Source organism: Aegilops tauschii, chromosome 1 (genome assembly GCF_002575655.3).
Source record: "Aegilops tauschii subsp. strangulata cultivar AL8/78 chromosome 1, Aet v6.0, whole genome shotgun sequence".
Lineage (NCBI taxonomy): Eukaryota > Viridiplantae > Streptophyta > Magnoliopsida > Poales > Poaceae > Aegilops > Aegilops tauschii.
This window is the reverse complement of record NC_053035.3, coordinates 483207199-483234826: the sequence shown is the minus strand read 5'-3', so window position 1 is coordinate 483234826 and position 27628 is coordinate 483207199. Positions and strand designations below refer to the sequence as shown.

The window sequence follows — 27628 nt, the reverse complement described above, 5'->3', positions numbered from 1 at the left end:
GCTTTGATAGGAAAGCGGATTCACAGTTATATAAGATCATGCTTGTTTTAGTTTTGGTTGGATTCGAATCACTTATAGATTTGCTTCAGTGGTAAAGCCGATTCGCATCGCCATGGAGGTCCTTCAGCAAATTGAACTAAAAATGGCCTGAATCCAGATTCATCGGATTCAGCTTCACTATCTGATTCGAAATTGTTGTTTATTTCACTAAAAAAACGGTTTCGCTGACAAAGCTGATTCACAATAGTTGTTTGTTTTAGATTTTAGATTCAACTTCACTGGCAAAGCTGAATCTGATTTCTGAAGCTCAAACAAACAGGGCCTCGGCCTACCGTCGTTTCTTTTCAAAAGCCCATATACTTTGAATTTGTAGGAGCAGCCCACCACCAAGAAACAGCCAGCCTCGCTTCAAGAAAAAAAATACAGCTGTCTTATAAAAAACAATTATGCAATTTCCCTCTTTCTATAGGTCGTCTATAAAGTCTTTTCCGTTCCAATTTTTTGTTTGTGTGCAATTTCAATGTTAGAAACAATGTTAGTTTTAACAATTTTATGTGTATATATTTACCGGCTTAGGGGACTAGGCCAGTTCAAATATTTTCTTTCGTAATAACATGTAGATTTTAGTATGGAACTTTATACTTGCAAGTAAATTTAATTCAGATCATCGGTACACTCGCAATGTTGGTTGTAGAGTTAAAATGACAGATTTCGTGTGGTAATTTCCGAGTTGTTTTGGTGTATGTATGCTTTGAGTCCAAACGATTAGTCTTCTCAGTTTAATGTTAAGAAGTTGATGAAATTGACTCGATCTTATCCCAAACAATGATTTGGTGGGTCTTGAGCATGCACTTTATCTCTATTTCAATAGTGTGACCCATGATACAAGGTTTGCTAGCTTGTAAAAATATCTATGACCGGGAATAAACTGAAGGTGACTACAAAGGCGCATCGTTCTTATCCTTTAGTCTATAGACTTGCAAAACTATCAGCAACTCCGTGTCGGAGGGTGATCTCCAGACACCAGGGATCAATGATACCCCGTATTTGTTAGTTCGGCTAGGGGCTAAAACACCAAGTCAATCAACTCTCAAAGACAGGCAAGGAAAGCATGAACACAGAAGGGTTTAAATACAGGAGTTTGGTTCTTTTCTTTCTGTATCAGAATACGCCATAGAGACCGAGCCTTCCGATTGATCGAACCAGCCAACTAAGGGTCCATTCACTTTTGTAGTACATACGAATCAGATCTAGGCAAGAAAGACCAGAATTCTGAGCTCTCCCCCTTTACGGGTAAGAGCGAAACCCCGCAGTCGTGGGTTATAGGTGGCTTAAATAGAGTTAGCTCCCATAAGACCACGATAGGGGAGACATGCCCCTAAAGGTGTATCGACCCTGGCCACACTCTTTCTTAGGCTTGACGAGTAAATCGAAAAGGCGTGCCAAGATCTAATGAGTTTCCTATCCATCTCTAGAAGCATTCTTCCCATCTCCGGTTCTTCTCTCTTTTCCAGGTCGATAATCAAAGGACTGTTGGGAATCATAGCATAATTTTAAAAATTTCCTACGCTCACCAAGATGCATCTATGGAGTATACTAGCAACGAGGGGAAAGGAGTGCATCTACATACCCTTGTAGATCGCGAGCGGAAGCGTTCCAATGAACGTGGATGACGGAGTCGTACTCGCCGTGATCCAAATCACCGATGACCGAGTGCCGAACGGGCGGCACCTCCGCGTTCAACACACGTACGGTGCAGCGACGTCTCCTCCCTCTTGATCCAGCAAGGGGAAGGAGAGGTTGATGGAGATCCAGCAGCACGACGGCGTGGTGGTGGATGTAGCGGGTCTCGGCAGGGCTTCGCCGAGCTTTTGCGAGAGGGAGAGGTGTAGCAGGGGAGGAGGGAGGCGCCCAAGGCTGTAATGTTGCTGCCCTCCCTCCCCCCCCCTTTATATAGGCCCCCTGGGAGGGGGGCCGCCGGCCAAGATCCATCTGGAGGGGGGGCGGCGGCCAAGGGGGGTGGCTTGCCCCCCAAGGCAAGTGGGGCGCCCCCCCACCCTAGGGTTTCCAACCCTAGGTGCAGGGAGGAGGCCCATGGGGGGGCGCCCAGCCCACTAGGGGCTGGCTCCCTTCCCACTTCAGCCCACGGGGCCCTCCGGGATAGGTGGCCCCACCCGGTGGACCCCCGGGACCCTTCCGGTGGTCCCGGTACAATACCGGTAACCCCCGAAACTTTCCCGGTGGCCGAAACTTGACTTCCTATATATAATTCTTCACCTCCGGACCATTCCGGAACTCCTCGTGACGTCCGGGATCTCATCCGGGACTCCTAACAACTTTCGGGTTTCCGCATACACATATCTCTACAACCCTAGCATCACCGAACCTTAAGTGTGTAGACCCTACGGGTTCGGGAGACATGCAGACATGACCGAGACGCCTCTCCGGTCAATAACCAACAGCGGGATCTGGATACCCATGTTGGCTCCCACATGTTCCACGATGATCTCATCGGATGAACCACGATGTCGAGGATTCAATCAATCCCGTATGCAATTCCCTTTTTCAATCGGTATGTTACTTGCCCGAGATTCGATCGTCGGTATCCCAATACCTTGTTCAATCTCGTTACCGGCAAGTCTCTTTACTCGTATCGCAATGCATGATCCCGTGACTAACGCCTTAGTCACATAGAGCTCATTATGATGATGCATTACCGAGTGGGCCCAGAGATACCTCTCCGTCACACGGAGTGACAAATCCCAGTCTCGATCCGTGCCAACCCAACAGACACTTTCGGAGATACCCGTAGTGCACCTTTATAGTCACCCAGTTACGTTGTGACGTTTGGCACACCCAAAGCACTCCTACGGTATCCGGGAGTTGCACGATCTCATGGTCTAAGGAAAAGATATTTGACATTGGAAAAGCTCTAGCAAACGAAACTACACGATCTTTTATGTTATGCTTAGGATTGGGTCTTGTCCATCACATCATTCTCCTAATGATGTGATCCCGTTATCAATGACATCCAATGTCCATAGTCAGGAAACCATGACTATCTGTTGATCAACGAGCTAGTCAACTAGAGGCTTACTAGGGACACGTTGTGGTCTATGTATTCACACATGTATTACGATTTCCGGACAATACAATTATAGCATGAACAATAGACAATTACCATGAACAAAGAAATATAATAATAACCATTTATTATTGCCTCTAGGGCATATTTCCAACAGTCTCCCACTTGCACTAGAGTCAATAATCTAGTTACATTGTGATGAATCGAACACCCATTGCGTCCTGGTGTTGATCATGTTTTGCTCTAGGGAGAGGTTTAGTCAACGGATCTGCTACATTCAGGTCCGTATGTACTTTACAAATATCTATGTCTCCATTTTGAACACTTTCACGAATGGAGTTGAAGCGACCCTTGATATGCCTGGTCTTCCTGTGAAACCTGGGCTCCTTCGCAAGGGCAATAGCTCCAGTGTTGTCACAGAAGAGAGTCATCGGGCCCGACGCATTGGGAATCACCCCTAGGTCGGTAATGAACTCCTTCATCCAGATTGCTTCCTGTGCTGCCTCCGAGGCTGCCATGTACTCCGCTTCACATGTAGATCCCGCCACGACGCTTTGCTTGCAACTGCACCAGCTTACTGCTCCTCCATTCAAAATATACATGTATCCGGTTTGTGACTTCGAGTCATCCAGATCTGTGTCGAAGCTAGCGTCGACGTAACCCTTTACGACGAGCTCTTCGTCACCTCCATAAACGAGAAACATATCCTTAGTCCTCTTCAGGTACTTCAGGATATTCTTGACCGCTGTCCAGTGTTTCATGCCGGGATTACTTTGGTACCTTCCTACCAAACTTACGGCAAGGTTTACATCAGGTCTGGTACACAGCATGGCATACATAATAGACCCTATGGCCGAGGCATAGGGGATGACACTCATCTTTTCTCTATCTTCTGCCGTGGTCGGGTATTGAGCCATGCTCAATTGCACACCCTGCAATACAGGCAAGAACCCCTTCTTGGACTGATCCATATTGAACTTCTCAATATCTTGTCAAGGTATGTACTCTGTGAAAGACCAATGAGGCATCTTGATCTATCTCTATAGATCTTGATGCCTAATATATAAGCAGCTTCTCCAAGGTCCTTCATTGAAAAACACTTATTCAAATAGGCCTTTATACTTTCCAAGAATTCTATATCATTTCCCATCAATAATATGTCATCCACATATAATAGAGAAATGCTACAGAGCTCCCACTCACTTTCTTGTAAACACAGGCTTCTCCATAAGTCTGTGTAAACCCAAACGCTTTGATCATCTCATCAAAGCGAATGTTCCAACTCCGAGATGCTTGCACCAGCCCATAGATTGAGCGCTGGAGCTTGCATACTTTGTTAGCATTCTTAGGATCGACAAAACCTTCCGGCTGCATCATATACAACTCTTCCTTAAGGAAGCCATTAAGGAATGCCGTTTTGACGTCCATCTGCCATATCTCATAATCATAGTATGCGGCAATTGCTAACATGATTCGGACGGACTTCAGCTTCGCTACGGGTGAGAAAGTCTCATCGTAGTCAACCCCTTGAACTTGTCGATAACCCTTAGCGACAAGTCGAGCCTTATAGATGGTCACATTACCATCCGCGTCTGTCTTCTTCTTAAAGATCCATTTGTTTTCTATGGCTCGCCGATCATCGGGCAAGTCAGTTAAGTCCATACTTCGTTTTCATACATGGATCCTATCTCGGATTTCATGGCTTCTAGCCATTTGTCGGAATCCGGGCCCGCCATCGCTTCTTCATAGTTCAAAGGTTCACCGTCGTCTAACAACATGATTTCCAGGACAGGGTTGCCGTACCACTCTGGTGCGGAACGTGTCCTTGTGGACCTACGAAGTTCAGTAGTAACTTGATCCGAAGCTTCATGATCATCATCATTAACTTCCTCCCCAGTCGGTGTAGGCACCACAGGAACATCTTCCCGCGCTGCGCTACTTTCCGGTTCGGAAGGGGTGACTATCACCTCATCAAGTTCCACTTTCCTCCCACTCAATTCTTTCGAGAGAAACTCCTTCTCCAGAAAGGACCCGTTCTTGGCAACGAAGATCTTGCCTTCGGATCTGAGGTAGAAGGTATACCCAATGGTTTCCTTAGGGTATCCTATGAAGACGCATTTCTCCGACTTGGGTTCGAGCTTTTCAGGTTGAAGTTTCTTGACATAAGCATCGCATCCCCAAACTTTTAGAAACGACAGCTTAGGTTTCTTCCCAAACCATAATTCATACGGTGTCGTCTCAACGGATTTCGACGGAGTCCTATTTAAAGTGAATGCGGCAGTCTCTAAAGCATAGCCCCAAAATGAGAGCGGTAAATCGGTAAGAGACATCATAGATCGCACCATATCCAATAGAGTGCGATTACGACGTTCGGACACACCATTTCTCTGAGGTGTTCCAGGCGGCGTGAGTTGTGAAACTATTTCACATTTCCTTAAGTGTGTACCAAATTCGTGACTTAAATATTCTCCACCACGATCTGATCATAAGAAATTTATTTTCCTGTCACATTGATTCTCAACTTCACTCTGAAATTCCTTGAACTTTTCAAAGGTTTCAGACTTGTGTTTCATTAGGTAGACATACCCATATCTACTTAAGTCATCAGTGAGAGTGAGAACATAACGATATCCTCCGCGAGCCTCAACACTCATTGGACCGCACACATCGGTATGTATGATTTCCAATAAGTTGGTTGCTCGCTCCATTATTCCGGAGAACGGAGTCTTGGTCATCTTACCCATGAGGCATGGTTCGCACGTGTCAAATGATTCGTAATCAAGAGACTCCAAAAGTCCATCTGCATGGAGCTTCTTCATGCGCTTGACACCAATGTGACCAAGGCGGCAGTGCCACAAGTATGTGGGACTATCGTTATCAACTTTACATCTTTTGGTATTCACATTATGAATATGTGTAACATCACGTTCGAGATTCATCAAGAATAAACCATTGACCAGCGGGGCATGACCATAAAACATATCTCTCAAATAAATAGAACAACCATTATTCTCGGATTTAAATGAGTAGCCATCTCGAATTAAACGAGATCCAGATACAATGTTCATGCTCAAAGCTGGCACTAAATAACAATTATTGAGGTTTAAAACTAATCCCGTAGGTAGATGCAGAGGTAGCGTGCCGACGGCGATCACATCGACCTTGGAACTATTCCCGACGCGCATCGTCACCTCGTCCTTCGCCAGTCTCCGTTTATTCCGTAGTTCCTGTTTTGAGTTGCAAATATGAGCAACCGCACCGGTATCAAATACCCAGGAGCTACTACGAGTACTGGTAAGGTACACATCAATTACATGTATATCACATATACCTTTGGTGTTGCCGGACTTCTTGTCCGCTAAGTATTTGGGGCAGTTCCGCTTCCAGTGACCACTTCCCTTGCAATAAAAGCACCCTGTCTCAGGCTTGGGTCCATTCTTCGACTTCTTCCCAGTAACTGGCTTACCGGGCGCGGCAACTCCCTTGCCGTCCTTTTTGAAGTTCTTCTTACCCTTGCCCTTCTTGAACTTAGTGATTTTATTCACCATCAACACTTGATGTTCTTTTCTGATCTCCACCTCCGCTGATTTCAGCATTGAATATACCTCAGGAATGATCTTTTCCATCCCCTGCATATTGAAGTTCATCACAAAGCGCTTGTAGCTTGGTGGAAGCGACTGGAGGATTCTGTCAATGACCGCGTCATCCGGGAGATTAACTCCCAGCTGAGTCAAGCGGTTGTGCAACCCAGACATTCTGAGTATGTGCTCACTAACAGAACTATTCTCCTCCATTTTACAGCTGAAGAACTTGTCGGAGACATCATATCTCTCGACCCGGGCATGAGCTTGGAAAACCATTTTCAGCTCCTCGAACATCTCATATGCTCCATGTTTCTCAAAACGCTTTTGGAGACCCGGTTCTAAGCTGTAAAGCATGCCGCACTGAACGAGGGAGTAATCATCAGCACGTGATTGCCAAGCATTCATAACGTCTTGGTTCTCTGGGATTGGTGCTTCACCTAGCGGTGCTTCTAAGACATAATCTTTCTTGGCTACTATGAGGATGATCCTCAGGTTCTGGACCCAGTCCGTATAGTTGCTGCCATCATCTTTCAGCTTGGTTTTCTCTAGGAACGCGTTGAAATTGAGGACAACGTTGGCCATTTGATCTACAAGACATGGTGTAAAGATTTTAGACTAAGTTCATGATAATTAAGTTCATCTAATCAAATTACTCAATGAACTCCCACTCAGATAGACATCCCTCTAGTCATCTAAGTGAAACATGATCCGAGTTAACTAGGCCGTGTCCGATCATCACGTGAGACGGACTAGTCAAGATCGGTGAACATCTCCATGTTGATTGTATCTTCTATACGACTCATGCTCGACCTTTCGGTCCTCCGTGTTCCGAGGCCATGTCTGTACATGCTAGGCTCGTCAATTCAACCTAAGTGTATTGCGTGTGTTCCGAGGCCATGTCTGTACATGCTAGGCTCGTCAACACCTGTTGTATTCGAACGTTAGAATCTATCACACCCGATCATCACGTGGTGCTTCGAAACAACGAACCTTCGCAACGGTGCACAGTTAGGGGGAACACTTTTCTTGAAATTATCATCAGGGATCATCTTACTTACTACCGTCGTTCTAAGCAAATAAGATGCAAAAACATGATAAACATCACATGCAATCAAATAGTGACATGATATGGCCAATATCATTATGCTCCTTTGATCTCCATCTTCGGGGCACCATGATCCTCTTCGTCACCGGCCTGACACCATGATCTCCATCATTGTGTCTTCATGAAGTCGTCACGCCAACGATTACTTCTACTTCTATGGCTAACGCGTTTAGCAACAAAGTGAAGTAATTTACATGGCGTTATTCAATGACACGCAGGTCATACAAAATAATAAAGACAACTCCTATGGCTCCTGCCGGTTGTCATACTCATCGACATGCAAGTCGTGATTCCTATTACAAGAATATGATCAATCTCATACATCACATATATCATTCATCACATCTTCTGGCCATATCACATCACATAGCACTTGCTGCAAAAACAAGTTAGACGTCCTCTAATTGTTGTTGCAAGTTTTTACGTGGCTTGTAGGTTTCTAGCAAGAACGTTTCTTACCTACGTATGACCACAACGTGATTTGCCAATTTCTATTTACCCTTCATAAGGACCCTTTTCATCGAATCCGTTCCGACTAAAGTAGGAGAGACAGACACCCGCTAGCCACCTTATGCAACTAGTGCATGTCAGTCGGTGGAACCTGTCTCACGTAAGCGTACGTGTAAGGTCGGTCCGGGCCGCTTCATCCTACAATACCGCCGAAACAAGATACGACTAGTAGCGGCAAGAAGAATTGGCAACATCAACACCCACAACTGCTCATGATTCCACTGTTGGGAATCGTAGCATAATTTTAAAATTTTCCTATGCTCACCAAGATGCATCTATGGAGTATACTAGCAACGAGGGGAAAGGAGTGCATCTACATACCCTTGTAGATCGCGAGCGGAAGCGTTCCAATGAACGTGGATGACGGAGTCGTACTCGCCGTGATCCAAATCACCGATGACCGAGTGCCGAACGGATGGCACCTCCGCGGTCAACACACGTACGGTGCAGCGACGTCTCCTCCCTCTTGATCCAGCAAGGGGAAGGAGAGGTCGATGGAGATCCAGCAGCACGACGGCGTGGTGGTGGATGTAGCGGGTCTCGGCAGGGCTTCGCCGAGCTTCTGCGAGAGGGAGAGGTGTAGCAGGGGAGGAGGGAGGCGCCCAAGGCTGTAATGTTGCTGCCCTCCCTCCCCCCCTTTATATAGGCCCCCTGGGAGGGGGGGCCGCCGGCCAAGATCCATCTGGAGGGGGGGCGGCGGCCAAGGGGGGTGGCTTGCCCCCCACGGCAAGTGGGGCGCCCCCCACCCTAGGGTTTCCAACCCTAGGCGCAGGGGGGAGGCCCATGGGGGGCGCCCAGCCCACTAGGGGCTGGCTCCCTTCCCAGTTCAGCCCACGGGGCCCTCCGGGATAGGTGGCCCCACCCGGTGGACCCCCGGGACCCTTCCGGTGGTCCCGGTACAATACCGGTAACCCCCGAAACTTTCCCGGTGGCCGAAACTTGACTTCCTATATATAATTCTTCACCTCCGGACCATTCCAGAACTCCTCGTGACGTCCGGGATCTCATCCGGGACTCCGAACAACTTTCGGGTTTCCGCATACACATATCTCTACAACCCTAGCGTCACCGAACCTTAAGTGTGTAGACCCTACGGGTTCGGGAGACATGCAGACATGACCGAGACGCCTCTCCGGTCAATAACCAACAGCGGAATCTGGATACCCATGTTGGCTCCCACATGTTCCACGATGATCTCATCGGATGAACCACGATGTCGAGGATTCAATCAATCCCGTATGCAATTCCCTTTTTCAATCGGTATGTTACTTGCCCGAGATTCGATCGTCGGTATCCCAATACCTTGTTCAATCTCGTTACCGGCAAGTCTCTTTACTCGTACCGCAATGCATGATCCCGTGACTAACGCCTTAGTCACATAGAGCTCATTATGATGATGCATTACCGAGTGGGCCCAGAGATACCTCTCCGTCACACGGAGTGACAAATCCCAGTCTCGATTCGTGCCAACCCAACAGACACTTTCGGAGATACCCGTAGTGCACCTTTATAGTCACCCAGTTACGTTGTGACGTTTGGCACACCCAAAGCACTCCTACGGTATCCGGGAGTTGCACGATCTCATGGTCTAAGGAAAAGATACTTGACATTGGAAAAGCTCTAGCAAACGAAACTACACGATCTTTTATGCTATGCTTAGGATTGGGTCTTGTCCATCACATCATTCTCCTAATGATGTGATCCCGTTATCAATGACATCCAATGTCCATAGTCAGGAAACCATGACTATCTGTTGATCAACGAGCTAGTCAACTAGAGGCTTACTAGGGACACGTTGTGGTCTATGTATTCACACATGTATTACGATTTCCGGACAATACAATTATAGCATGAACAATAGACAATTACCATGAACAAAGAAATATAATAATAACCATTTATTATTGCCTCTAGGGCATATTTCCAACAAGGACTAGGAACATGTACTAAGTTGACCGAAAAGGTCTCGATTCAAGATAAATTCATGAGGAAGTGGTATCTCTATAGGATCCACCCTAGCGTCAAGAAAATGGTTTACGTTTTCTAGGATAATGACCACCACATGCGTTTCATGGCTCAAAACGAAGTGGGTAAGGCCAAGTGTTCTTTAAACAAAACTCTCATTGCATACTTCAGAGCACAGTCTTCCTTTAGGTCCTTTATGCACAATGAAAGCTCCTTGGTTATACTCTACTCTTCGCCACCGGTTGTTCTGTTCTTTTCTTTTGGCTCGACCAAATAGATAGAAAAGTGAGACCAGCACAATGAGCAAGTTGTGTGAAAACCCACTTCTTTTTTTTCCGATTCTGTAACAACTTGGGTGAATTGAGGTTCTACTGGGAAACCATGGCCGAGAGGCAATGGGGCTACATTCTTATCCAAAGCCATCTTTTCCTTCATCAAAGCCCACTAGTTGACAGTTGGGAGCAAGGGTGAAGCCTTTGATACAGGTTGAGCTCATCTCCTACTCCGCCCCATCATCAGCGAATCTAAACTATGATTTCTTCACTTATAAAAAAATAAGAATCTGGATCCTCCGATATGATTTGTATCCTGCTAGTAGGGAGGGGGGCATGAGTTAACCGAACATGATAGGGCACCGATCCATGTGTAACCAAGCAAGGGCGTACATGTGGATGTTCCCTACATATATGTACAGTTTCATGGATAATTTTGCTTTCGCACTTAGATGTAGTGTTGAGCACTGTTACCTTTCTTCATTCCCTGCTTATGGCTTCAAGACCTACTTCGATAGTTTCCCAAATTCACCATCAAAGGACTCCGTGGCCCAATGGATAAGGCGCTGGTCTACGAAACCAGAGATTCTGGGTTCGATCCCCAGCGGAGTCGCTTCAACTGTTTTTCCTTTTCTTCCTCGTTTTGAGCTGCAGCAGAGCACTTTTGTTCTACTGCTTTAATATGCTTCAAGATGCCATAAACAAACCATCTTATATTATCCAAAACAACCTTATTGTTTGTTTCTCCAGGGTGCCCGTCGCACAGCGAAGACGACAATGCCAAACGTCACATTTACAAACTTTTTTTGCTTATTACTAATTCCCATCAAGGACCATGCATCTGATCAAGTTACATAAAGAACTCACCCCAGGGCATTCGGGTTCAGTTCCTAGCAGCAGTACGCTGCCAAGCACACAATGCTATTTTTCAGCGTGCAGTACTACACGACGCGTGGTTTATTCATGGCGAAAAGAAGCCGGCTCCACAATTTACGTGTGCGGGCGACATTAACACATGCCCGAAAGTTACGTGGCACATGATGGAGCCTCTCTATCGGCGCCGGTTGCCGGTGGCGATCTCCCAGGCCCGCAGCACGTGGTCCACGATCTCCTCCACGCCGACCCCGTGTTTCACCTGCACCAGCGGCGCACAGAGCAGAATGGGTTCATGGCATTCTGACCATTACAAGAAAGAGAGAACGGCATGTATGGTTTGATGTTGAACCTGGGCGAACACGAAGGGCCCTCCTTCCCGCATCCGAAGGGCGTCTCGCTCCATCACCGCCAGGTCGGCTCCAACCGCGGAGGCGAGGTCCGTCTTGTTTATGACCTGCATTTGGAACGAACGATCCGAGTTGGTGAAACTGGTGGGTGCGTCTCAAACAGGTGACAGGATAGATCAGTTGACAGTGCGGGTTTGCATTGAAGTTGAGTGGTTTGGTGAGGGTAGGAACGCACCAAAAGATCTGCCTGGGTTATACCAGGGCCACCTTTCCTTGGTATCTTGTCCCCGCCAGACACGTCGATGATGTAGATTATGTAGTCTGCTAGCTCCCTGCTGAAGTTGGCTGCCAGGTTATCTGCACACAAGATGCACAAAAGTAGCTTTCTTAGTGCCTGATCAGTGATCATGGACCTTATCATAAAACGGCAGAAGTTGGGCCATGAGGATACTGTTCAGCCACCCAATATCCAGAAGCAAAGAGATCATGAGATGTTCAACTAATGCCAAGATACAACAAAATAGCTTGAGAACAATCAACGGCACACGCTGATATTCCTAAACAAGATTATGGACAACGATACAGGTTTCATCTCAAAACAAAGAGGATACAGGACATTTTCCAAACAGTAAACTGAGAACACCAAGGCGGTCTAAACACACACGATAATAAGCCTTCCAATGTGGGATTCAACAGGGGCAATACCTCCTCCAGATTCACAGAGCAATAAATCGGCCTTGTACAAGTTGGATAGCTCCTCCAGAGGGCCCAGATTTATGCTGATGTCCTCGCGTATAGCTGCGTGAGGGCAGCCTCCAGTTTCAACTGCACGTATACGCTCTTCAGGAAGAGCTCCATGCTTGACCAAGAATTCTCCATCCTCTTTTGTGAATATATCATTTGTGACCTGCACATAATAAAAAGCAAGGAAAGAGAAATCCTAAGGGTGTCATATAATTCAAGCATACAGGGTGGAGACTATTAGGTATTTGTGTTTAAGAAAAATATCGCAAGAATGTTATGCTGGCGCCCACAGAAAAAAATTGACCTGTTTTATGAATCAACCGTGTGCAGTTCAGAAACAGGACCAACTGAATATATCTTTGGATGGTATGATGGTGACAGTTGGATGCCCAAAGATGCGGCAAACGGTGCAGTTTAATCCAGAAAAGTAGATAACAGCTTAGGCAATCTTAAGAGAAGCACAGGGTAGAACCATGGTACATACCGCTGCAAGACTATATTTGTCACGCAGGGAAGTGCAGAGTGCTAACATCAGGGCAGTCTTCCTGCGTAAGGCAAAACAGAGAAGAATGTGGGGGTCATCTCACTTCATCATTTCATAGTTGCTATGATATGAAATATTAGAAACCCTTGCTTCACCACATGAGGTTATTTCGTCAACACAAAAAGGCTGTGCACAAATTTCTTCGAATTGACCAGACCCCCCGAACTCGCTTCCGAATTCCAAAATGCTAGGATGTTATTCTTTGGTAGGGAAATATAACCGCATCAAGGAGGCAAGAACAACAAAACAGTGCGTGGCTGTCAGCACAGCAGAGGAGGCATCTCTGCTGGCAAAATCAGAAAAATCCCTTAGCATATGGCCGTGTTCACTAATCAGTAATCACACCAGGAAACGGAGCATATAATGTCTATTCTGCCCAAGAATAACTCCAACATTTCACATCAAATTTGTGGTCAAAGCAACATTTTTTCAGCGGCTAAATGTTTGTAGTACATGCATCCACAATTATCTCCAAAGTTTAATAGCTTATACTCGACATCTGCACCGACACTGCGCGGGAAACACAGGCAGATTCAGAGGAAAAATGCAGCTGAGACGGCTCCTATATCGCCGGACAACACAGCATAACGGCCAGTCCGCCACCTAAGCAACTGCAGGAGAAAAGCTGGGCGTACCCGGTGCCGACGGGGCCGCCGATGCCGACGGTGAAGGCGCGGTCGGCGAAGCTGCGGGAGTCGAGCGGCGGCGCGCGCTTGGAGAAGTCCCCGGCGGAGTAGATGGGCTCGTGGGAGTGCGGCGCCAGGCCGTCGTGCGAGTGCCACACGCGCCCGTCCTCCCCGACCCACGACCCCGCCCCCGTCCCCTTCCCAGCGGCATCCCTGCAAGCGCAAAGCAGAGCAGAACAGGCGCTGGTTGAGTCGGCTGCGCGGACGGCGAGAATGGGGACGCGGAGGCGGGTAGAGTAGACTCACCCGTGATGGTGGTGGTGATGGTGGTCGTCGTCGTGGGAGTGGCCGCCGTGGTGGTGGTGATCCTGGGACGCCATGGACGGAATCCAAAGCTGGGAGAGTGGAAGGATAAGACTTTGATTCCGCCGGTTGGTTGACTTTCTGGGATTCTCACCTCAAGAGGAGGAATGGAGGATGACGCTGCTAGATTCTTTTGGTGACGTGTTTTTTCCATTTCCTTTTGTTGCTGGGAGATCGGAGGAGTAAATTGCACAAAACCATTACTTTGAGGGCTAGAGTTTCAGAAAACACTAGGTTACAGTTTCTTAACAAATTATACCATGTCTTGTGTAATCTTTTTACAAAAACTACTTATTGGCGGATCTGGCTCGGTTAAGTGCGTTTATGAAAGATGGGCCCCTATTTCGCTGATGTGGCATAGTGTTTTACCAAAGACAGCATTAGATGGGTAAAAAAGCGAAAACACCCCCAACATTTTTGTCAAAAAGTGAAAACTGTTGGGAATCGTAGCATAATTTAAAATTTTCCTACGCTCACCAAGATGCATCTATGGAGTCTACTAGCAACGAAGGGAAAGGAGTGGATCTACATACCCTTGTAGATCGCGAGCGGAAGCGTTCCAATGAACGTGGATGACGGAGTCGTACTCGCCGTGATCCAAATCACCGATGACCGAGTGCCGAACGGACGGCACCTCCGCGTTCAACACACGTACGGTGCAGCAACGTCTCCTCCTTCTTGATCCAGCAAGGGGGAAGGAGAGGTTGATGGAGATCCAACAGCACGACGGCGTGGTGGTGGATGTAGCGGGTCTCCGGCAGGGCTTCGCCGAGCTTCTGCGAGAGAGAGAGAGGTGTTGCAGGGGAGGAGGGAGGCGCCCAAGGCTTAGATGTTGCTGCCCTCCCTTCCCCCCACTATATATAGGGCCAAGGGAGAGGGGGGGCGCAGCCTTGCCCCTTCCTCCAAGGAAGGGTGCGGCCAGGGGGGAGTCCTTCCCCCCCAAGGCACCTCGGAGGTGCCTTCCCCTTTTAGGACTCTTCCTTTTTCTCTTATCTCTTGCGCATTGGCCTCTTGGGGCTGGTGCCCTTGGCCCATATAGGCCAAGGCGCACCCCTTACAGCCCATGTGGCCCCCCGGGGCTGGTGGACCCCCTTGGTGGACCCCCGGACCCCTTTCGGCACTCCCGGTACAATACCGATAAAGCGCGAAACTTTTCCGGCGACCAAAATAAGACTTCCCATATATAAATCTTTACCTCCGGACCATTCCGGAACCTCTCGTGATGTCCGGGATCTCATCCGGGACTCCGAACAACTTTCGGGTTTCCGCATACATATATCTCTACAACCCTAGCGTCACCGGACCTTAAGTGTGTAGACCCTACGGGTTCGGGAGACATGCAGACATGACCGAGACGCCTCTCTGGTCAATAACCAACAGCGGGATCTGGATACCCATGTTGGCTCCCACATGTTCCACGATGATATCATCGGATGAACCACGGTGTCGAGGATTCAATCAATCCGTATGCAATTCCCTTTGTCAATCGGTATGTTACTTGCCCGAGATTCGATCGTCGGTATCCCAATACCTTGTTCAATCTCGTTACCGGCAAGTCTCTTTACTCGTACCGCAATGCATGATCCCGTGACTAACGCTTTAGTCACATTGAGCTCATTATGATGATGCATTACCGAGTGGGCCCAGAGATACCTCTCCGTCACACGGAGTGACAAATCCCAGTCTCGATCCGTGCCAACCCAACAGACACTTTCGGAGATACCCGTAATGCACCTTTATAGTCACCCAGTTACGTTGTGACGTTTGGCACACCCAAAGCACTCCTACGGTATCCGGGAGTTGCACGATCTCATGGTCTAAGGAAAAGATACTTGACATTGGAAAAGCTCCAGCAAACGAAACTACACGATCTTTTATGCTATGCTTAGGATTGGGTCTTGTCCATCACATCATTCTCCTAATGATGTGATCCCGTTATCAACGACATCCAATGTCCATGGTCAGGAAACCGTAACCATCTATTGATCAACGAGCTAGTCAACTAGAGGCTCACTAGGGACATGGTGTTGTCTATGTATTCACACATGTATTACGATTTCCGGACAATACAATTATAGCATGAATAATGGACAATTACCATGAACAAAGAAATATAATAATAACCATTTATTATTGCCTCTAGGGCATATTTCCAACAGTCTCCCACTTGCACTAGAGTCAATAATCTAGTTCACATCACCATGTGATTAACACTCACTGGTCACATCACCATGTGACCAACATCTAAAGAGTTTACTAGAGTCAACAATCTAGTTCACATCACTATGTGATTATCACTCAATGTGTTCTGGTTTGGTCATGTTATGCTTGTGAGAGAGGTTATTAGTCAACGGGTCTGAACCTTTCAGAACCGTGTGCTTTACGAATATCTATGTCATCTTGTGGATGCTACCACGCGCTATTTGGAGCCATTTCAAATAATTGCTCTACTATACGAATCCGGTTTACTACTCAGAGTCATCCGGATTAGTGTCAAAGTTCGCATCGACGTAACCCTTTACGACGAACTCCTTTCCACCTCCATAATCGAGAAAATTCCTTAATCCACTAGGTGCTAAGGATAAGTTCGACCGCTGTCATGAGATCCTTTCCCGGATCACCATTGTACCCTCTTGACCAACTCATGGCAAGGCACACTACATGTGCGGTACACAGTATAGCATACTATAGAGCCTATGTCTAAAGCATAGGGGACGACCTTCGTCCTTTCTCTATCTTCCGCTGTGGTCAGGTCTTGAGTCTCACTCAATACTCACACCTTGTAACACAGCCAAGAACTCCTTCTTTGCTGATCTATTTTGAACTCTTTCAAAATCATGTCAAGGTGTGCTGTCTTTTGAAAGTATCATCAGGCGTCTTGATCTATCTCTATGGATCTTGATGCCCAATATGTAAGCACCTTTATCCAGGTCTTCCTTTGAAAAACTCCTTTCAAACAACCCTTTATGCTTTCCCGAAATTTTACATCATTTTGGATCAACAATATGTCATTCACATATACTTATCAGAAATGTTGTAGCGCTCCCACTCACTTTATTGTAAATACAAGTTTCCAACAAACTTTGTATAAACCCAAAAACTTTGATCACTCCATCAAAGCGTATATTCTGACTCCGAGATGCTTGCTCTAATCCATGGAAGGATCGCTGGAGCTAGCATACCTTTTAGCATCCTTAGGATCGACAAAACCTTTCTGATTGTATCACATACAACCTTTCCTTACGAAAACTGGTAAGGAAACTTGTTTTGACATCCATCTGCCAGATTTCATAAATGCAGCTAATGCTAACATGATTCCGACGGACCTAAGCATCGCTACGGATGAGAAAAACTCATCGTAGTCAACTCCTTGAACTTGTGAAAATACTCTTTGCCACAAGTCGAGCTTCATAGACGGTAACATTATCGTCCATGTCCGTCTTCTTCTTAAAGATCCATTTATCTCAATGGCTTGCCGATCATCGGGCAAGTTGACCAAAGTCCATGCTTTGTTCTGATACATGGATTCTATCTCGGATTTCATGGCCTCGAGCCATTCGTCGGAATATGGGCCCACCATCGCTTCTCCATAGCTCGTAGGTTCATTGTTGCCTAGCAACATGACTTCCAAGACAGGATCACGCATTACTCTGAAGTAGTGCGCATCCTCGTCGTCCTACGAGGTTTGGTAGTGACTTGATCCGAAGTTTCATGATCACTATCATAAGCTTCCACTTCAATTGGTGTAGGTGCCACAGGAACAACTTCCTGTGCCCTGCTACACACTAGTTGAAGCGACGGTTCAATAACCTTATCAAGTCTCCACCATCCTCCCACTCAATTCTTTCGAGAGAAACTTTTCCTCGAGAAAGGACTCGTTTCTAGAAGCAATTACTTTTGCTTCCAGATAGGAGGTATACCCAACTGTTTTTGGGTATTCTATGAAGATGCATTTATCCGCTTTGGGTTCGAGCTTATCAGCCTGAAACTTTTTCACATAAGCATCGCAGCCCCAAACTTTTAAGAAACGACAACTTAGGTTTCTATAAACGGTGTCGTCTCAACGGAATTGCGTGGTGCCCCTTTTAAAGTGAATGCGGTTGTCTCTAATGCCTAACCAATAAATGATAGTGGTAATTTGATAAGAAACATCATGGTATGCACCATATCCAATAGGGTGCAGTTATTATGTTCGGACACAAAATCACACTATGGTGTTCCAGGCGGTATTAATTGTGAAACACTTTCCACAATGTCTCAATTGTGTGCCAAACTCGTATCTCAGATACTCATCTCTATGATCATATCACAGACATTTTATCCTCTTGTTACGACGATCTTCAACTTCACTCTGAAATTACTTGAACCTTTCAATAATTCAGACTAGTGTTTCATCAAGTAAATACACTCAGCATCTACTCAAATCATCTGTGAAGTAAGAACATAACGATGTCCACTGCATGCCTCAGCACTCATTGGACTGCATACATCAAAATGTATTACTTCCAATAAGTTGCTCTCTTGTTCCATCTTACTGAAAACGAGGCCTTTCAGTCATCTTGCCCATGTGATATGATTTGCATGTCTCAAGTGATTCAAAATCAAGTGAGTCCAAACGATCCATCTGCATGGAGTTTCTTCATGCATATATACCAATAGACATGGTTCGCATGTCTCATTCATTTCAAAACGAGTGAGTCCAAAGATCCATCTACATGGAGCTTCTTCATGCGTTCTATACCAATATGACTCAAGTGGCAGTGCCACAAGTATGTGGTACTATCATTACTATCTTATATCTTTTTGGCATGAACATGTGTATCACTACGATCGAGATTCATTTTAGGTGCAAGACCATTGAAGGTATTATTCAAATAAACAGAGTAACCATTATTCTTCTTAAATGAATAACCGTTTTGCGGTAAACATAATCCAATCATGTTCAACGCAAACACCAAATCTCGATAGTAGAGGAAGCATGCGATGCTTGATCACATCAACCTTGGAAACACTTCCAACACATATCGTCATCTCACCTTTAGCTAGTCTCCATTTGTTCCGCAGCTTTTATTTCGAGTTACTAACACTTAGCAACCGAACCAGTATCTAATACCCTGGTGCTGCTAGGAGTACTAGTAAAGTACACATTCATATAACGTATATCCAATATACTTCTGTCGACCTTGCCTGCCTTCTCATCTACCAAGTATCTAGGGTAGTACTGCTTCAGTGACCGTTCCTCTCATTACAGAAGCACTTAGTCTCGGGTTTGGGTTCAACCTTGGGATTCTTCACTAGAGCAGCAAACGACTTGCTGTTTCATGAAGTATCCCTTTTGCCCTTGCCCTTCTTAAACTAGTGGTTTTACTAACCATCAACAATTGATGCTCCTTCTTGATTTCTACTCTCGCGGTGTCAAACATCGCGAATAGCTCAAGGATCATCATGATTATCCTTGATATGTTATAGTTCATCACGAAGCTCTACTAGCTTGGTGGCAGTGACTATGGAGAACTATCACTATCTCATCTGGGAGATTAACTCCCACTCGATTCAAGCGATTGTGGCACTCAGACTATCTGAGCACACGCTCAACGATTGAGCTTTTCTCCCTTAGTTTGCAGGCTTAAGAAACTTGTCAGAGGTCTCATACCTCTTGACGTGGGCACTAGTCTGAAATCCCAATTTCAGTCTTCGGAACATCTCACATGTTCTGCGACGTTTCAAAACGTCTTTGGTGCCACAATTCTAAACCGCACTGAACTATCTCGGATTTCATGGCCTCGAGCCATTCGTCGGAATATGGGCCCACCATCGCTTCTCCATAGCTCGTAGGTTCATTGTTGCCTAGCAACATGACTTCCAAGACAGGATCACGCATTACTCTGAAGTAGTGCGCATCCTCGTCGTCCTACGAGGTTTGGTAGTGACTTGATCCGAAGTTTCATGATCACTATCATAAGCTTCCACTTCAATTGGTGTAGGTGCCACGGCAGCTCAGGCGAGGGAGTGGCTGCCCGGCCTCCTGTGCATCGGCGCCGAGCGGAGGATCTGGCGGCGAAGCGAGAGATGGGGATCGAAGGGAGAGAAGGGATCGAAGGGAGTGGCGGCTTTTTTCTTTTTGATTCAGGGGTGTCTGTGTAAATTGTAAGGACTAGTTTGTAAATTCAAATTAAAATTGATCTGGCATGAAATGTTACGCCACGTAGGCAAAAAAGGGCCCCACCTGTCATAAGCGTGCTTAATCGAGGCTTATCCGCCGATCAGTGATTTTTGCAAAATGTTTACGAGAGACATGGTGCAATTTGTCAAGAAACTGTAACCTAGTGTTTTCTGAAAACCTAGCCCTCAAAGTGATGGTTTTGTGCAATTTACTCAGATCGGAGTGACGTTAAAACTAAATTTAAAATAATAATCACCGGTTTCAGATATTCAATACATTTTCTTTAAAACACCACTAATTTTATTCATATTCATGACAATTATATGCACACTGATTCGAATCTAAGATCCAACAAAATACAGGGTAACTCCTGTGACGAAGAATTACTCCCTCCGTTCTTAAATATAAGTCATTTTATAGATTCCACTATGAACTACATACGGAGCAAAATGAGTGAATCTACACTCTAAAATATATCTATATACATTCATATGTAGTTTGTAGTGGAACCTCTAAAAAGACTTATATTTAGGAACGGAGGGAGTACAATAGGATGTATTTTGATAGCAAAGTATTGCAAAAAACAGAGTATTGAAAAGCTGCAGTATTTTAACCCATTGGTGCAAGATACCATGGTTTTGACATATCAAACTTCTTTGGAGTTTTGATAATACAGCTACCCGTTTGGCTAGCACCGTATGTAGCGATGTAAAATGAGTTTGCATGCAACTGATGGGCCATGCACATTTATCATCCGCATGCACAAACTGAATGGCACTGCACGGCCATAGACATGGCTTGTAGCTTCCCTTGGAGGACGCTCAGCAACACGAAGTAGCCGACTCATCACCGTCGAGTCATGGTGGAGCTGCGCGTGGAGGTAACACGTCACTCTCTGCACATGGCGTTGCTGGTCGGAAGCTGCACAAGTGAGCGTGGACTGAACGGCCCGACCTTCATCTATATCATCCTCGAGGGGAACCAGGAGCTGACCGTGAACTGTAAACGGGTGGCCAAGATGGTGTTCGTCATGTCCACATCTAGCTCCAAGCCTTCTGTGCCACTGACTCCTCGTGTATTGTCGTCCCGCCGCGCCCAGGTGTTTCTTTGCAGCCTCTCCACCATGACAACGTTCCATGGCCTCGCGGTGCCAAGCATCGATTCGTCGTCGTGCGAGGGTCACTCCGCGGCGTGGCCTCCACCGCATAGTCTACGGCAAGGTACATAGCCAGGAGGTAATGGGCGGCCTGTGCAGAGAGGCAGAAGGATGACGATCAGTGTATTCACTACTGTTCTTTAATTTGCTGTCTCTTGGTTTGTTCATGGCCGCCGAAGTAGAAGATCTTTAGAGATGGCGGCGCGGCAATGGCTTGGAGCGAGGAAGCAGTTGAAGACACCCGTTTCTTTTGCATGCTCTGTTTAAAAAAAAAAGAGGTGTGGGGTTCTTTTTATTTGACAGAGAAAATACTCTGGTTTTGGAAATACCACAGTATTAATACTGTAGTTTTTTTGGATAGCCAAACACCTCACAGTAAATTAAACTGTAGTATTTTAAAAAACTGTAGTATTATCAGAATACTTTGAAAAAACTTTGCTATCAAACGGGGCCGAAATCTCTTGGAAACACCTTCTTCACTGCATCAATCTCTGTTAGAAGAAATACTCCAAAGATTTCGATAAAAATGCAGCAATTGGAGCAACGATGTTGTCACTGTTTACCCGCACGAATATTACCTATATTGATTTTTGAAAGCACCTTCAGTCGCCCATCCAAAAAGATGTAAAGCCTTGATCGATGAACGTACTTGGGTTGGGGATGACCCCCTAGAAGTGCAGGACATCAGATCACAATATCTTCATCATGATGTTGATGGAACACTTCAACTTCACAAAGGATCAAACCAACAAAAAAAATGACACACCAACCTAAACTCATCATATCCAAATAGTCAGATCTACGAGGACTGGAAACTCTCTAACCTCATGGCACCATCAAAAGAAAGAAAGTAAATTTATTCTCACAAAATACGATAATTACTAGACGATGATGAAGAATGTAGCACTCCTAAAGATGCGAGGTCCCCCACCTCTTATCACCAAAATGGCAACCAAAGACGAGGGGCCCAAAAAATTTCCTTGTGGCGGCGGCTGCAGCCTAAACGAAACCCTCGCTCGTTAGCCTCCACTCCTCCATCTCGAGCTTGAAGTTTGGTGTGAGCAATGGGCGTCGACGATTCAATACATCTAAGCCATGTACGTATCTCCTATGTCTAAATAGCTCGCCCATATAGAAAATAACCAAAAGAAGAAAAAGGCCAGTCGCCTTAAATTCTAATGCTTGTGGTGGCGCCACTTTACAGAATAATAAAAAACTAAAAATAAATAAATAAAGAAAATATTTTTTCAAGAAAGAATAAATTAGTGGCATTGGTATTACCCTTAAAGAAGAAAGAAAATAAAACCTAAAACAAAATAAAAATGATAAAGTTTTTTAAGTAATAATGAATTAGTGGTATTAGCATTACCCTTCGAAAAGAAAAAAAAAAGAAAAAAAATCAAATAATGATAAATATTGCAGACAGTTTACATAGAAATTGCGCTTTTATAATATGCATAAATAAGAATATAATGTTGGAAATTAAATAAAAATTATTTCTAAGAATGAATGAATTAATGACATTTGTACTAACCTTATGGAAGAAACAAAATGAAATAGAAACTAAAACAAATCAAAATAATGTGGCAACGGTATTACCCTTTGAGAAGAAATAAAGAAAATGACAAAATTCGAACTCAATTTACACAAAAATGCTGTTTTTATAATATGCAAGAATAAGCACATAATTGTGGAATTTCAAAATATAAAAGTTTCCCAAGAAGGAATGAATTAGTGCCATTGGTATTATCCTTAAAGAAGAAACAAATTAAAATGAAACAAAAACTAAAACAAAATCAAAACAACAAAATTTTCTAAGAAAGAATGGATCAGAGGCATTCATATTACCCTTTAATAAGAAGAAAATGAAAAATATTAAAATAAATAATGAAAAAAAATTAAACATAATTTACACAAAAATGATGCTATTTTATAATATGCAAGAATGAGCATATAATAGTGGAACTTCCACAAAATGGATATTTCTTGCGAAGGAATGGTAATGAAAGAAGAAAGAAAAAGAAATAAAAGCTAAAACAAATCAAAATAATGATTTTTTTCTAAAAAATGATGAATTAGTGGCTTTGGTATTACCCTTTAATAAGAAAGAAAGTGAAATAAAAAATTAAACAAAAATGGAATAGTAAATGTTTGTAAGTAATAATGAATTTAATGCATTGGTATTACCTTATAAGAAAAAAGAAAATGAAAACAAAATCTGAAACAAACAATACACATACAATATACACAAAATTTAAGTTTCTTAAATATGGAAGAATAAGCATATAATTGTGGAATATTTACGAAAAATAGTTTCCAAAGAATAAATGAATTAGTGACATTCATATTAGCCCTAAACGATAAATAAAATAAAATAATAGTACATAAAATTCAAAAATAATGAAATTTTATAAGGAACAATGAATTAGTGGCATCAGTATTTCTCTTTAAGAAGAAAGGCAATAAAGAAAAAGCAAAAAAAAAACTTGGACGCAACTTTACACTAAAAATGCACTTTTTATAGTTTGCAAACAACAATCATATAATAGTATAATTTTCGCACATATTGCATAGTATTTGTGTGTATACATTTAGACTCAACCTGCATAAAAAAAACTACAAAATAAAAATAATGAAACAAACTAATAAAGAAAAATTAATGGAGAAACACATAAAAACAGAAAAACAGAAAACGTTTTGGAGAAAGGGGAGAGCTGGGCGACACAAGTAATGGGCTTCAATCAAATAGAACTTGACTGGCCCAATTATGCGGTGAGTAAAAAAACAACCCAAATCGGTTCATAGAATAGCTCTCGAAAGAAGCACGATTCTCAAAGCAGAAATCAATAGCCAAGAAAAAATTGACTCAAAATCATTTTGCCGGCGATTTAAGTATAGCTGAAGTGGTAAATGAAATCATTGATGAGATCCATGTATAACCGCTCATAGAACAAAAATAATGTTCATAAATGTCATCATTTTTGAAGAAATCAATGTCATCATTTAATAGATGAACAAATGGATTATTAGGCATCACAAAAGAGTTCCCAACTCGTCGCGGCACCACAACTTGTGATTTTCCTTTTTCTTCGCAACGTTTAAAAGCTCTTGCCAATCAATCTAGTGGTCGACCTAGAATTATTCCATTGGCCTCTGTATCATGGGATTAACTAACTGACAGGTACCCCTTGTGGGTAGCCGTAGTGGGCACCACGGGAAGCGCCCACGGGAGAATGAATTTCTTTTTCTTTTTCTTCACGTGTTTGGCGTTTTCTGTTTTCTTTTGTTTTTTAAATTTTAGTTGTTTTTCCTGGATTTTCATGATTTTTTTTGTTTTCCTCGCGTGAAGCACAAAGTGTGAAAAAGCATATGGGTGCTTCACTGTGAAGCACAACTATGCTTTGCTTCATGGAAAAGCACAAATGTGCTTGTACATGAAGCATGTTTGTGCTTCCCAAAAAGTGAAAAGCATAGTTGTGTTCCGTATGAAGCACAAATGTGCTTCTCGAAAAGTGAAAAGCACATGTGTGCTTCCGAAAAAAGTGTAAACGCGCATGCTTGCTTCACAAAAAAGTGAAAAATAGATCTTCCGGTTTAGTTTTGGTTTTATCTGATTTTTATTTCTTTATTTTAAAATTTATTTTCATCCGAGGGTTTTCCAAGTGTTTTTGGATTTTTTGTCCAACCCTATTAACATGTGTTCTAGTCTCAAAGATCTCGATGAGAGAAATGCAACAATGAAAATTGTTCAGGCTTTGGACCCATGATTCAAGAGATCAAATGTTTTAGAAAAATAATGAACCAAAAAAGCACAAAACTCGCAGGCCAATGAGGGTCGCACATGCAGTGAGTGCAACACTTGTCACCACCATGAGAGGAGGTAGGAGTGAACTTTGCAAAGGGTAACCTCTGACTAATGATTTTGCTATGTCACAACAAAGTGTATAAAAAGACAAAAAAGAAGTTATATGAAGAGTTCCACTGCTGGCCCATTGGGCTAAATCTCCCACTAGATCATCCTCGGCATTTTTTGATAACTGGTCGGTTCTTTAAATTTTGCTTTGTTAAAGCCGAATCTGGAATCTGAAACAAATAGTTATTTTGAATCGGCTTTGCCACTGAAGCCAGTTTTGCCAGTGAAACTGAATCTGGAACCTGAAGCAAACAACTATGTCAAATCGGTTTTGACGGTGAGGCTGAATCTGGATTTTCTGAAGCACCTCAAAATGTACTTCAATGGCGGAGCTGATTCGCTTACAGGTGATTTGAATCCAATCAAAGCTGAAACAAACATGATCTTATATAATTGTGAATTAGTTTTGCCATTGAAGTAAATGCCTAAGTGATTCGAATCAGATCAATGCTGAAACAAACAAGGCGTAGTCTGCTGTGATGAAACATATTCTTATATTGGCTCGTCGGCACTATTTTTCAAGGGCCGACAGACAAGGCCAATGATTGAGGGTGGCCTTAGACTGCAAAACGGTTGTCTCAGATATCAATGTTGGTACTATTGGAACCGTTGCGCCAACCGTGAAGGATATAAATGAGACTACAAAGGATTTTCAATCTTTGCTCCCTAGTTTACGAGGGCCACCTTTCAAGTATATATATGGCCGCCTTTACATCTAAGAGAGGGTCGTCATTTGTGGCTTACAAATCTATATGACTCCTTTTCTTTTGTTATTCCTGTAATCCATTTCATTGAGCAATAAAGTAATGCATGTTTATACCCTGAAAAGAACCAACCGCCTACTCCAATGAACCTCGTGTAATACCCAAAATCATCAGCAATAATGTCAGTCAAAATCCCATGGTGGTAATTATTTTCTTTTTGCAGGGCCATGATGGCAAAATGACATTTTTTTTGAAAGAAAGGTGGTAAAATGACCTTTTTTGAAAGAAAGGTGGTAAAATGACCTATTTAAAAAAAAGAGTTACTTGTAACTACAAACCCATTGGTGGAAGAATACAACATACACGATTTCCTCTCGTCCCTGGTGGCTTAAAACCCTATCCGCCACCAGCAAGAGGCTAGCCTTCCGGCGCCGTTCTCCAGCGGTTCCCTCCGTCGACGACCTCTCGGTCATCGGTGGTGAGGGGGGTCGCCGGATCCCGCGTGTGCGAATCATTTTAGCTTTAGGTTCTACGGCCCTAGTAGCTTAGGTTTTTGGATCATTCGACATCTTGGCTTTGGCGGTGGAAACGGCGATGCTGAATAAAGAAGCTTCGGATTCTTCTCAAGCGAGGTGATTGTCTCTATGGTCGGTGATGGATTCGGAAACCAGTCTGTTCAAGCGGGGATGTTGTGGCGGCGACATCCTTGTGGTGGACATGTGTCCTCGGGCTCTGCCGTTGCGACGACATCTACTCCAGCGTCGGCGTGGAGCTCGGGAGGTAGTCTAGAAGCAGATGCAGATTGTGGTCTGCATCGACGACATCTGGAAGACCGAACGGGTGTTGGGTTCGTGGTTGATGGATGGCAGGCATGGTTTCCCCCTTTGGCGTCTTAGTTGTAGTAGGGTGCCAGACCTGGAGTTCGATGGAGTGACCAGGGTGTTGCCCCGGTCTGATTGTTCAACCACAATGGCTTCACTTTTGGTGAGCCACCTTGGAGGTCTGCAAAGCTGGATATCAGCGATGAAGCCGCGTCGAGCTCGGGTGAGGAGGTGATCCGTATTTTTTTTCTTTTGGTGGCTACTATGGTGGTGCCGAAGGCAGGTGATGGACGTTGGTGTCAAGCTCAAAGACGTTCTGTTGTCTTTTCAGTTTTTTTCATGTCGGTCTTAACATGACTTGTACTTTGACCTTGGGTAGCACCAGGCGCCGACGCACCGGCCCAAATTTGGGTCGGTCGGCCAGCAGTCGTATGATTCCGTGGATTGTAGCCGTCCGATGCACTGCGTCTTCTTGATATGTCTTCAACGTATCTATAATTTATGAAGTATTCGTGCCATATTTATTATAATTATGTATGGTTTTAGTGCACTTTTATATTATTTTTATGGACGAACTTATTAATCTAGTGTCGAGTGCCAGTTTCTGTTTTTTGCATGTTTTTTATTTCACAGAATATCCACCAAACGAAGTCCAAACGTGATAAAAATTTATGAAGAATTATTTTGGAATATATGTGATTTTTGGGAACAAGAATCAATGCGAGACGATGCCCGAGGGAGCCACAAGCCCAGAGGGTGCACCCCCTACCTAGGGCGAGCCTGGCTGGCTTGTGGATCTCCTGTAAGGCTGTTGGTGCCCTTCTTTCGCTACAAGAAACATAACATCCGG

General features: G+C 44.3%; 1 protein-coding gene and 1 non-coding gene across 2 annotated transcripts; one reads left to right on the top strand and one right to left on the bottom strand.

The window, feature by feature from the left end:
• The first annotated feature begins 11061 nt into the window (after positions 1–11061).
• TRNAR-ACG (transfer RNA arginine (anticodon ACG)) lies at positions 11062–11134 on the top strand. The gene has a single exon. It is a non-coding gene; the product is annotated as a tRNA-Arg (tRNA).
• A 179-nt stretch (positions 11135–11313) lies between these two features.
• On the bottom strand, positions 11314–14147 carry LOC109746480 (urease accessory protein G). Its single transcript, XM_020305604.3, has 7 exons — positions 13965–14147; positions 13668–13871; positions 12973–13033; positions 12450–12651; positions 11980–12101; positions 11747–11851; positions 11314–11656 (listed from the first exon to the last, which is right to left on the bottom strand). Exons 1-7 carry the CDS (start codon positions 14036–14038, stop codon positions 11573–11575), a joined length of 852 nt encoding a protein of 283 aa, XP_020161193.1. The 5' UTR covers positions 14039–14147; the 3' UTR covers positions 11314–11572.
• Positions 14148–27628: the final 13481 nt, after the last annotated feature.

Bases quoted from the DNA above. Each gene is read 5' to 3' on its own strand.
- LOC109746480 (XM_020305604.3), bottom strand. From the start codon at position 14,038: ATGGCGTCCCAGGATCACCACCACCACGGCGGCCACTCCCACGACGAC. The intron at 12,102-12,449 runs GTATTGCCCCTG...TCTTGTGTGCAG, and splicing joins GCTCTGTGAATCTGGAGGAG to ATAACCTGGCAGCCAACTTC. The intron at 11,657-11,746 runs GTTCAACATCAA...CCGCTGGTGCAG, and splicing joins GGCCCTTCGTGTTCGCCCAG to GTGAAACACGGGGTCGGCGT.